Source organism: Anguilla anguilla, chromosome 2 (genome assembly GCF_013347855.1).
Source record: "Anguilla anguilla isolate fAngAng1 chromosome 2, fAngAng1.pri, whole genome shotgun sequence".
Taxonomy (NCBI): Eukaryota; Metazoa; Chordata; class Actinopteri; order Anguilliformes; family Anguillidae; genus Anguilla; species Anguilla anguilla.
In genome coordinates this window covers 66,616,441-66,628,994 of record NC_049202.1, presented here as the reverse complement: position 1 = coordinate 66,628,994, position 12,554 = coordinate 66,616,441, and the positions used below count along the sequence as shown (strand labels likewise).

The 12,554-nt window shown below is 48.0% G+C and overlaps 1 protein-coding gene across 7 annotated transcripts in view; it reads right to left on the bottom strand.

The window, feature by feature from the left end:
• Positions 1 to 12,554, bottom strand: part of LOC118220719 (RNA binding protein fox-1 homolog 2-like) — a 41,024-nt gene that overhangs the window by 6,865 nt on the left and 21,605 nt on the right. For 5 of the 7 annotated variants that reach the window (XR_004764004.1, XM_035404855.1, XM_035404854.1 and 2 more), the window contains 7 exons: positions 12,140 to 12,346; positions 11,781 to 11,954; positions 10,835 to 10,888; positions 10,373 to 10,465; positions 890 to 977; positions 479 to 535; positions 163 to 292 (listed from right to left, as the gene is read on the bottom strand). Coding sequence is in view for 6 of the 7 variants with exons in the window: in XM_035404855.1 (XP_035260746.1) it covers positions 163 to 292; positions 479 to 535; positions 890 to 977; positions 10,373 to 10,465; positions 10,835 to 10,888; positions 11,781 to 11,954; positions 12,140 to 12,346 (803 nt within the window). In the remaining variant the exon portion in view is untranslated. The remainder of the gene's footprint in view (positions 1 to 162; positions 293 to 478; positions 536 to 889; positions 978 to 10,372; positions 10,466 to 10,834; positions 10,889 to 11,780; positions 11,955 to 12,139; positions 12,347 to 12,554) is intronic. The other 2 variants (XM_035404856.1, XM_035404857.1) reach the window with 2 other exon arrangements.

The following is a 12,554-nucleotide window of genomic DNA, read 5'->3' as shown; positions in this document are numbered from 1 at the left end:
TGTGCGTGCATGTCTTTGCGTGTGTGTGCGTGTGTGTATGTGCGTGCGTGCATGTCTTTGCGTGTGTGTGTGTGTGTGTGAGTGTCAGTCTGTGTATTTCTGTGTGTGCACGCAAGTGTGCGTGTGCATGTCAGTGTCTGCGTGTTGCGTATAGCGCCTTACCCGGGGTACGCTGCTATCGTGGGCTGCGGGACGGCGGCTCGGACGGCGCTGTAGACGGGGCGACCGCGCCCCCGGAGGTGAGCCCCCCGAAACGCCGCCGCCGCAGCGGTGGGGTACGGGAACCCTGGAACTGAGAAGCGGGAGCGGGGAAAAGGGGGAGGAATGGGATGAGCGCGGGGAACTCCCGAGAGCGCTGCCAACTCACACGCTCGCCGTCTGACGCGGCCGGCAACTTTAACCAAACGACACGGAGGCCACCGCAGACTATGGACCAATGGGGTAAATGGGAAAGACGCACAACACAAAAGCACCTCACCTGTGTACAGCTCCGGTCCATACATGGCTCCCACCATTGGACTCAACTTCCACCCAGCTGACAGCCAGAAAGGTGTGGGGGGGTGGGGGGGAGAGGGGGGTGGGTGAGATGGGGGGCCCAGGAGAAAACAAAAATGCCAAATAAGACGGACAGAAATATAGAGAATACAGAGAAGATGAATACAGGGAACCAAGGGGAAGAGAGAGAGAGAGAAAACAAGAGGAAGATGACAATGAAACGAAAGCGAAAAAAAAAAACATCCCAAAGAACACATCGCTCTCGCCACGTTAATGAAAGCAGCAAGCCCCAGCAGCAGCTGATGTTACGCAGGGTGTTGCAGGGGTACACCAGCCCAGCTTTGAGCAGCTATTGGGTGCGGAAACGTAAGGGGCGAGGAGGAGGCGGGGTTACCGTAGGGCAGCGAGCTGAGAGCCTCTCCATTGGAGTATGGGCTGACCATCTTCTTATTGGTCATCACCCTGGCTGTAGCATTGTTCACCTGTCAACAGGAAGAAGAGGGAATCCGCGTAAACAGCACATCAAAATGGCCAGGGAGACAACTCAGGCAAGCCACAATCTAACAACATCTTACAGAATTAACTGAGAAAATCATTAGATCAATTTTGTATCAAAAAAAATATATAGTCTATGATTAATCCTCTCCCTGACACCCTGCTACTAGAAGCCTACAGTATCACTGTCCTGTTGAGCCATTGGTTATTTTTATAAGTGTTAGGGTAAGGACAGAAACTTGGATCTGCTGTGGAATCTTTGAATCCTGCATACCCATCAGTCAATCTGCCAGCAGTGTTACCCCCCACCCGCCCCCCCCCACCCCCAACCCCCCCCAACCTTTTCTTAAAGTTTTTCATTCATCTACAGTTGCTATCCTAATCCTGAATGTAAAACCAACATTATACCCTATTGCTGTGTGTAAGCCTGTGGCTGCCAGTGGATTGCATAGTTAGAAAGGAGCCTCTGCTCTGGACTAAAGACCGTGCAAAGACCTGTGATGTCAGAATGGTTGCTATGACGAGTGCACACGCCCAGTAACTAAGTGACCGATGTGGGAGGAAGTGTGAATGGGGGCTGATGGGAGGACATGACAAATGGGTAATGTGGAAATAAACTAAGCACAAGCCTTGGCAAACTACACACAACTGCAGGTTCGCGTGATAATATGTATCCAACTAACTAGCTGATCACCGTACACGATGTCACGATAAACTCAGTGAATGGCCAGATAACAACCACACCAGTGTTCAGCATGACATCAGTATTAATTAAGCATACGTGACTGGCAAGTAATAGTTTCCAAAAACACGGTACGGGACATTGCTGTCACGAGCTAGCGCACAGCACAACAGAGCCCAGTTAAACCACGTGTCTCAGCCAGTCATAGGATCCACGCCTCATTGCCAACAAACTTTTACCCCCCTGACTATTCTCAAGCTATTTTTGAAATTTTGTTAATTTTCCAGGAATTCTGTTCACATTTGTGAGACTGGTCATGAGGGCCCTGGGTATCAAAGGCAGCATTTCAACTTTGTGTGAGACATTCTGCAAAGGGAGGGAGCCTAGCACGTTTATCCATTAAATTTTCATAGTGAGTCATTGAGTTGTTTGGAAATGTTCCCAAGCGATGACACCAATTTTCCATTCTGGTGACAAAAATATTTTCTCAACATGTTTGGTTGCCATATTCCCAAGTATGAGATGAGGCGGGGTTAATATATATAATATCTATAGTCAAAGTATGTGCAAAATACTGAACTCAATTGAACAGACTTAGTGTCAGAAATTTGGTCAAAAGCTGCTAAACATTGTTTTCACCCTGGAATGGAATGTTTGTTGGAAAATACGGAATACATTTGTGTTTCATTATGAGAATTTGGAACCCACCCATTTTATCTCTGAGCACACAGCAGGGATAGATCCTATGCAAATATATATGAACGATAATGTAATCTTTTATTAAATATGGGCAAATCAGTGCGTGATGAACCAAAGTCCATTTTCAGACTCTGGGTTGCGAATCACCCTTACAACATCACATCACACTGCACATTGACAATCCTATATGTATTCACACACATTGTACAAGAATCTAAATAAAATTCAGCTATGGCCCAGACATTCATATCACATTAAGTTTCTGAATTCTGTCATACAATTCTGCATGGGTTTAAAAAATGGCTAAAAAGCTTAATTTTTCAACAAACCCCCCCCCCCCCCCCCCCCACCCCCCACCCCCCCACCCATATCAACCACAACCCCCCAAAAATAAAAGATAAAAGCATTCCTTTGATACCTCAAATAAAGGATTAGGGGAGGAGTCAACAAAAAATTGTTCACAAAAAAATAATGCAACAGTAAAATACAGAAATCGCACGCAGCCAGATATTAGCGCATCACAAGAGAGAGCATATAAAGAACCAAAAGCAGCCAATTAGCAAGCACTGGATGCAGCATAGAGACCAATCAAAACGATCTACAACACTCCCAATCAAATGCATACAGAGGAGAATAGGGGCAAGGGGGCTTGTGGGAGAGAGATGCAGAGAAGAGACAGGAGCCAGTCCACATTCAAAAAATAGGGTCACACAAAAAAGATGGATGGAAGAGAGAGACAGATAGCCAGATAGATAGATAGATAAAGAGAGAGAAAACATTTAATCTACATAAGCAACACCAAGACAATCTACGTTTCTAAAAATAAATAAAAAAGTAAAATTCCACGGTGCATCATACAGAACAGCTATTTGATTCGGTGACCATTCTTTTACGAATACTGCTGAAATGTGGAGGGTGGAGGGTGCACCAGAGAGATGGAGGAGAAGAGACAGAGGAGACCAAAGAGCAATCATCATAGCCAAAAATAAACCAGATGAAAGTTTAAAAAAACAAAAGTAGAAACACTGCCAGGCATTAATATTTGGTGTCACAAACTGTAACTAGTATGCAGAATGTTCACACATCATCCAAAAACCAAACCAATTAACAACCACAGAATATAAAAGAAAAACAGGGAAGGAGCCCCCCCCCCTTTCAAAATAAATAAACAAATAACCCAGACCCCCCCCCCCCCCCCCCCCCCCCCCCCCCCCCCACACCCCCCCCCCCCACCCCCACCCCGACCACCCCCTTTCTCAAGTAAAATACAATCTGCTCTCAGCTACTCAATGGCTTTCTTTCAGGGTTGTCAGAATGGCCCTCAAACAACAGAGATATAAATCTAATCAGAGGCTGGACACTAACCAGAGCTCGCAGTCTCCAACAAAGAGAACTGGCGAGAATTTACTGCGTGACGCGAGACAACACAGAGATCAGGCCTAACGCTCGAAACAATGACCGCACAAAGCACTCTGTCTCTGCCCCCTCCTTTGGAATAAAAACATCCTTCGGCGTCTGTCGCTGCGCTGCGTAGCTGAGCAGGTGCTTTTAGGATCGTGTGAGCGTTAAGGGAAATCAACCAGATGAAGGACATGATTTATCATGTGCATCACCAGCGGTTTCATGAATACTTAAATTAAGGACGAATGCCGCGAGGACAAAAAAGTATTCGCGTCCACAGATGGCAGCCAATATACCCTTACTGGACTATCTGTACCTAGCAGGATGCTAACGAGACAAACGTGCCGTAAAAACACAGAGAAGCCAAACGCAATCTGAACCTGAGTGTGACTTTGACGCGACTACGACGGTTGAAAAGAGAATGCCGGTCAGGATAAAAAACTGAAAATGCAATGGAGGCAACATCAAATGTTTCAGCGATAAAGCCGACACTCTGAACCGCAATGAAAAAAAAGAAAAAGAATAAAAATCAACCACAATGGAGATGGCCTTACGGAGCTGCAGGCTATTTTTCACAGCGTGACTACAGTCAGTTGGGAGAACGAGAGGAAATTCACCGCATTAATCTTCTTGCCTGCCAGATTACTGCAATGCGCACGACTGGCTGAGAGGGAAAGGGCATTTCATATTTCGGCACGTCCTGCGGCCCCAATAAACCTCTCTCTCTCCGACAGCCAGTAAAGCCTCGACCCTATTTTTCAGTTCAACTCAAACTATTATAGTACTACGCTGCACTGTAGGAAGTGAGGCACGTTATTTCATACACTGTTCTTCCCCCCGCAGGTCCCCAAAATCTCTCGAGGCAGCAACGCCTAATTTTTAGCAAAGCTAAGAATACGACCCGTCACATCCAACCTCATCATCCTACAGTCAAGATTAGAACATTCCTCTGCGGTCCAGCACCGTCCAGTCATGTTAAAAACAGTTCAGTCCTCTAAGGTCCCGTGGGACAAAGTAATCACAAACACCAGCCAAAAAAGCTAGACATGAAACAGAAAAGCAGAGCATGACAAAACATTAAAGCATGGAACACAATCATGTCCTAGAGGATACAGAAGGCCATCGAGTTAAAATGTACAAGATGTTCTCCTACACTATAGTTTGGTCAAGCAAAAAAAAAACTTAAAAAAAAAAAACAGGATTCTGCCAACTTAATTCTGTTCTATGTATTTAACCTAACAGTGTATTGGGTTCTGCCTCTGCTTATGTGTATTCATGTTTTTATAATTTTTATTGTACCTTCCTCTAAAAATATGGTTCTCTCTAACCCTACAATAGACAAGCAAGAAAGAGGATGAATGAGAAATTCAGTCAGTTAGAAAACTATTAACCCCCATTAGAAAAGCAAGTTTGATTGTGTGTTTCGTTAGGTTAGATTCTGAGGGGGTGGGCGGGGTCAGTCAGCAATGGAGTCATACGTACAAAACTTACCCTTGCCGAGGAAACGGCGTGAGGACACGCGAGCAGTTACCGTGGAGACTGACAACAACACACATAGAAGTCATCAGGGAAACAGAAAAAATATGATAAATAAATGAACCAACAAACAACCCAACAAATAAATTGAAAAAAAAATAAGTCCCCAAATACAGGGAATGAACATAAGGGGGGGGGGGTCACAGTGCAGAGGGAATATGTCTCTGAGCAGGCCGCTGAACTCTGTAGCGCACAGCCTGCTGTGATAGCCTAGCTCTCAGGGGACAGGTCACTACTCTCAGCCAGACAAAAGAGGAAAGCGACAGAGACAGAAAGAGACAAAGACTAGGGACGAGAGGAGGTCTGCTCTGAATATATTTCATTTGTAAAATAAATTTTAAAAACCCTGGGGTTAATTATATAATGTGTCAAACAGTTTAAATGCCGCCATATAAAACAGGCACATATATATTGTAAATCACTGATATTAAATTGATATTCCAAGAGACAGGAAATGAAGTAGGAAAACAAATCAGCAGGTACATATCCCAGAATGCCATTTTCAAGTCAGAATTCTAAATTACTCTTTAAATGGCAAGACATACTCAATTGTGACCTTACAATCTAGACTGATTGGAGGAAATTAGGAATTGAATCAACACAGCAACATGTAAAGTCCCCGGTGAACACCAGATGGGACACTGTATATAAATTTTGTTTCATGCAGGCCATATGTTTTATCATATGAAAACTATGATGCCAAGCCATATCAAAATACTGTTACTTCTGTTTGGTTTTTAAATGAGACAGAGACAGGCAGAAAGGAAGTGATTCAAAAATAATTTCATTGAGCCCTATTTTCAAACCCCAAACTACATTACCTGGCACAATACAAAAAGCATACAAGAAAGAGACAGAGACAGAGCGAGAGAAAGAGAGAGAGAGAGAGAGAGACAAAGCAACACAGAGAGACAGAGAGTGAGAGAGACAGAGATAGAGCGAGAGAGAGGGAGAGAATGAGAATGAGAATATAGGTGACAGAGGCAACAAGACTGACCAGACACAAAACAGACACAGAAGTTAGACAAGTGTGAAGGGTGACTTAGTGAGAGAGGCAAAGGGAGGGGCCATCTTGGGTTATGAGGAGGCAGGATAAATCCTAACTGGCATGAAGACAGAGGGCACGAGAAAAGGATCAGGAGAAAAAGAAAAGAGGATAGCGTGGAGAGACAGAGAGAGGGAGAGAGAGAGAGCACTTTTCCTTCCTCCATCTCTCTCCGATTCGCTCATGCGCACTCGCCCACACCAGCAAGGTCACAAGCTCTGAACTTAACGTCATGCAAACGGTGTCACACGCAAACGAACCAATCATCAACCGAGAGGTCACAACCGAAGCAAAAGTCCAAAACACAACAAACAGCCTGGAGGTAAGTCTGCGTGCAAAAACAGAAAGCATTCGCAACCTTCATCTGAAACAATATCATTCGTTTTAATATCGTCCTCATTTAATATCGCTCCACAGTTTGGAAGAGCTCAGAGAACCAAAGCGGCCAGCTTCACAGCCTGAGTCAAGGAGCTGAGCAGGAGAGGGGATTTTTCACGTCCAACGCGATGAATCTCGTCCAAGAAACTCTATTTAATTAAAGTTTTTCACTGTTTCAAATGATGGCTGGAACCGGGTTTCCCTGGAAACAGCTCACAATTAACCATGCAGGACCAGGGGCCATGGCACAGGCGTATGTGGTGAAAACTCATTACAGTGGCTATTAGCTTCCCACAGGCACACAGCCCACCGCATGCAGTCCCTGTGCTGCAACCCAGCTCACATTTGTCAGAGACCGGCGAGGAATGAAATGGAGATGCGTGCCGACGGTAATGGTCACCCTGAGCTATCCGTGAACAGCGTGTTCTTATCCAGCCGCACCCGCGACCCGACAAAAACTCTGCGTCCGGAGGAACCCAGTCCCCTTTACGTCCGGGGGCGTCACACTAAACTAAATTCACTGCGGTCTGCAGGGCCCGCGCGTTTTTTTTTTTTTGTCGTTCCCTTTTCAATCGGCTTCCAATTGAGGCCCTCGGAACAAGGCGTGCGGATTCTTTCGCCAATTTTAATGTGCCGCGGGCGCCAGGAACCCCCCCGAAAACCAGCAGACGCTGCGGCCCTCCAGGACTGGAGTTAAACCAGCAGACGCTGCGGCCCTCCAGGACTGGAGTTAAACCAGCAGACGCTGCGGCCCTCCAGGACTGGAGTTAAACCAGCAGACGCTGCGGCCCTCCAGGACTGGAGTTAAACCAGCAGACACTGCGGCCCTCCAGGACTGGAGTTAAACCAGCAGACGCTGCGGCCCTCCAGGACTGGAGTTAAACCAGCAGACGCTGCGGCCCTCCAGGACTGGAGTTTGACACCAGTGTGCGTTGCACACCAACAGGAGAGGCCAGACAGACTGAAAAACAGACAAATGGAAAAAAATTTTGCGTCGTGTCAGAGCTCACAGGTTACGCCACTTACATGGCTTCATTCTGCTCGCGAAACTGTCAGGGGAACGTGATTTCTCCAAAGCAGAGTTTTCATCGGACAGAGAGAAGAGCAAACTTCAGTGGAACACAACGGGTCACTACCACAGGGGCAAAACTTTTAAACTTCCAACGACCATGCAGAGTCAGAGCAACAGCGGCCAGAGACACAGGATAGCCTCAGAACTCACTAAGACATGCAACTTGCACAACTAAACATACAGTTACTGGATTCTTTTGGCCGTTTGGTCAGAAAACACTCTCTGCGCCTCCACACGGCTTCTCCAATGGGGAGCGGTCCAAAGACTTTGAGCCTTAAGCTCGGGGTTTGGACAGCCTATCTGGCCACATGCCGCACAAAGATAAGGTCCATAAATCGCCATGCAGGACCGTCCCGGCGGGCCACAGAGAGGATCGGGTTTAAAATGGCGCCGCCGCCGCCCATCCGTCAGAGAGCGGCGAGGGCGGCTCCAGGAGGCGGAATGCCTGCGCATGCACCGACACGCACGACTCCGCACACGCCTCAGGCACCACACCCCCCCCACCCCACCCCCCCACCCCCTCCCCCCACCACCCCCTCCAACCCCCCCGCCCACCCCCTCCAACCCCCCCAGAGTCATGCACACGCCAAGCCGCGGCGGCACAGAACGCACAGTCCAGCCCACAGGCACCACACCACACCCCCCCACCCCTTCCCACCCACCCACCCAGAGTCATGCACACGCAGCGCGGCTGAGGCTGCAGAGAGGAAGAGGCCCATGCGTGAACACTGGGGTGCAGGCCGGGGAAAGGAGAGAAGGTGCGGGTAACCGTGCGGCTCCAGATCAAAGCCCCCCAGGAGGCCTGGAGCGCTCCTCTAATACCCTCCCCCTCTCTGGGGCTCCCGTCAGATCAGCCAAACACCCAGGATCGTTTCTCAGACAGCAGGCTTAACTCTGTGTGCGTGTGCGTGTGTGTGTGTGTGTGTGTTTGTATGTGTGTGTGTGTGTTTGTATGTGTGTATGTGTGTGTGAGTGTGTGTGTGTTTGTATGTTGTATGTACGTCTGTATGCACTTTGAACTGATGTACTTGTTGTACGTCGCTCTGGATAAGAGCATCTGCTAAATGCCTGTAATGTAATGCAATGTATGTGCGTATGTGTGTGTGAGTGTGTGCGTGTATGTGAGTGTGTGTGCGCGTGCATGCGTGTGTAAACGTACGTGTGTGTGTCAGAATGTGAGTGCATGCGTGCGTGTGAGAGCGTGTATGTGTGTGCATATCTGTGTGTGTGTGTGTGTGTGTGTGAGCCTGCATAAACATTTAGCTGTTGCCATGGAAATGAAGAAAGAAATTTAAATAGCATGGGTGCTGTAGGACTAAAATCATTGCCAGGAATCTTTGAGTTTTTTGAGTCAAGGTTCAGCAGTGCCCGGGGGGTATCACAGATAAGGTCTGGCTGCTGGTGCTTATGCAGCACTGCTGGTAATGAAAGCTTTATTCATCTCATCTCACAGCGTAACAGACGCAGAAAAGCCTCTGCATCCCACGCTGACTGCCTGAAGATGCCAGTTTAACCCATGCGTTAACTCAGATGCTTACACAACGGCCAGACCATCGCAAACCCATGCAAAGGTAAGCTCTCTTGCACAGGGAGGCAGAGCTGTAGACACCGTGCAACAGCGACGAACTGACGGCAACTGCTACACGTGCAAAACCGCCATTGTTTGAATTTTTTTTTTTTAAAGGGGGCGGACTCCTTGTGGGCAACGCATTTAGAAAATGTATTCAGTGGGAAGGCGTTTTTTTTTTGTTTTATTAAACGTTCATTGGCAATAATATGGTTTTGAACACGTGTCGCCATGTTCCATTATTTAAACGCAAGCTTTGCAGGTGAAGAATTTCCACTGCCTTTTAGCCACAGTGCGCTCTGATTCGAAATAGCCTGAGCTCAGGCCCCATTTGCCCAGACGGGTCACAGAGGTCACGGTGGCCTGAGCGGACTCCTTAAACTGCCAGGGTCATTCTCTGCTGGTCTGTGCAACACATTTAGTAAAAGCTGGACAATGGTACAGGCCAGCCACACGACCCCCCCATGCAGGACTCTCGTGTCGATCCAAAACAAATCCAAAAATACTCCAAACAAGAGAGGAAGGAACCTTCACAGCTGTATGCCCATGCAGAATTGTAAACACTGATGCATAATGGAAACAATCACAAGTGACAGTGAAACCCATGGAAAATTTAGAGTATTAAAAATGAAAAAAAAAATTTTTTTTTTTAAACATGCACCAATCCAGTTGAGGGAAAAAAAAAACACCAAGTATCACAAAAAAAAAACGAGGGAAGAACTGGATGAAGGAACAGAAGGCGGACGTGGGAAACAGGACATGCGCCTAAAGTGGTGCTTCCCACCGGCCTGGCTCAGCCAGGACAGCCACACACCCGCCCGCCCGCCGCCCCCACCCACCCACCGCAGCACACTGGCACAAGGCAACACCAAAGCAAGACCAGTGTACACCGTGTGCACGGTGGGGATAGGGGGGTGGGTGGGGGGGGGGGGAGTGGGGTGTTACATCAAATCAAGTGCAAAAGGCATGATAACATGGAAGTCAGGAACGCGGGTGAGCTACCTCGATCTTGCGCCCTTCCACCAGCGTGCCGTGGAGCCTCTCCCTGGCCTTCTCGGCGTCCGCGCTCGTCTCGAACGTCACGAACCCGAACCCCTGGGAGGAGCCCGAGACAGGGGGAGACGAGGGGCGGGGCCAGATGGGCCGATGGGAGGGAAAGATAAGAGAAGGAGGGGGAACGAGGGACAGATGGGAGACGGGAGAGAGAGATAAGGGAGAGGGAGGGAGAAAGAGGAACAGGAGGGAGAAGATGAGAAAGACAGAATGGGACAGGGGAAAATAAAAGTTAGAACATGAAGAGGATGGACGCACATTGACAGATGGAGCAATAAAATCATTATTTACAACAGTAAATAATTATCTAAAAACACTACTATTCAAGGCAGTATTACATTCTCCTTGTTGTCTATCTACTCTAGGTAAATATTCTCCACTGAGATTATGAAAACTTGCCAGCACACTCACCTTTGATCCCCTCTCGTTAAAGATGATTTCAACATCAAGGATTTTTCCAAATTGCTGAAATGAACAAACAAATTAGTAAGACTCACATTAAAAAACGTAAATACCTAGAACACGTTCTTATTATAAGGGAAAGCCACCGAAGTATCACGGGTGAAATGTAGAACAAGCATCCAAATGCTGAACTTGTGCTCATGATCAACGGAGTGATGACACAGATACCAAAACGGCAAAATATTTTCTAATGCTCCTTTCGGAGATTTGAGGCATGAATGAGAAAACATCATTACTTTACTTTAAATAGCAAGAATAAATAAAAAAAAAAACACCTGAAATAAATATACTGGCACAAATTAATAAATTATATAAACAATCAAGATGAAAAGGAAAAAAATGAGTAATGACTGTGCTTTTTTAAACTCACTGTCCTGATAATCAATGGGGCGACATAGCTCAGGAGGTAAGAGCGGTTGTCTGGCAGTTGGAGGGTTGATCCCCCGCCCTGGGTTTGTCGAAGTGTCCCTGAGCAAGACACCTAACCCCTAATTGCTCCCAACGAGCTGATTGGTACATTGCATGGCAGCCTTTCACCGTTGGTGTGTGAGTGTGTGTGTGAACGGGTGAATGAGGCATCAATTGTAAAGCGCTTTGAAGAAAAGCGCTATATAAATACAGTCAATTTACCATGAATGACACTGAAATCCCTTCGCCTACCACTAGATGATTCCAAATATTGCAATGGATACTCCTCCCACAAGGGGGCAGTATTGTCAAAGAAAAAAGGCACCACTGATCACTGGTTTCTTCCCTGCATTCCTCCTTCCTTTTTGCCAACACAGCTCTTGCCTTTCTTTTTACAATTTCTCCTTTTCTGTCCTTTTCCGCCTCTTTTATTCACCCCCCCCCCTAGCTGAGACAGAGGCCGAGGGCCGCTTTTCCCGATTCTTACCCCAAACATCTGCCGAAGGTCCGGGTCTCGGAAGCGGAAGGGGATGTTTGAGACGTGCAGCCGTTTGGGGCTCCCTTTGTCATCGGAGGAGTCGCCTCCAGCTGCCCCGCCCGCCGTCCCACTACCTGGCCCGGCTGTGCCCTGGCCCTCTATCTGCGAGTTTCCGTCCGTCTGCTGGGAGACAGGGAGAGAGACAAAATGGCCGCTCCGTTCATTTGTTGTCTGGCTTTCAGCCGTGGTGATCATGGCTACACGCACACAGAAGCGCCAGCGTAACTGTAACAGGCAGTCAATTAGACTTTTACGAAGCAGGGTGGCTATGGCATCGCTGACAAAAAAAAAAAAAAACAGCCGCTCACTTGGGTATTTAAGCTGTTGGGAACAGCGGTGGGGACGATCGTCCCGCTCCCCGCCTCCGCTGGTCCCTGGGGCCCCGCGCCGAACACGCCGTTTCCAAACTCCAACCCCAGCCCATTCTGCGGCGGCGGCGGGGGCGGCGGAGGCGGGAAGGTGGAAAAGGGCGGGGGCACGAGCACCTCCTGGATCCCCGTTGAGTCTTGGGAGCCCTGAAAGAGACAAAGAGCGGGTATGACTGCTCGACCCTCACAAGCAGGCCGCACGCTGCGCAGCCCTGTCCACAAGAACGAGCCTCGTCAGTCCGGCCACACACAGGGCCCTACGCTGAGTGCATTAACACTGCCCTAAGAGAATAAGGTAAAATATTAAATTTCACTGCCTCGCTCCCCTTCCATCACCACATCCCCCACCCCCTCC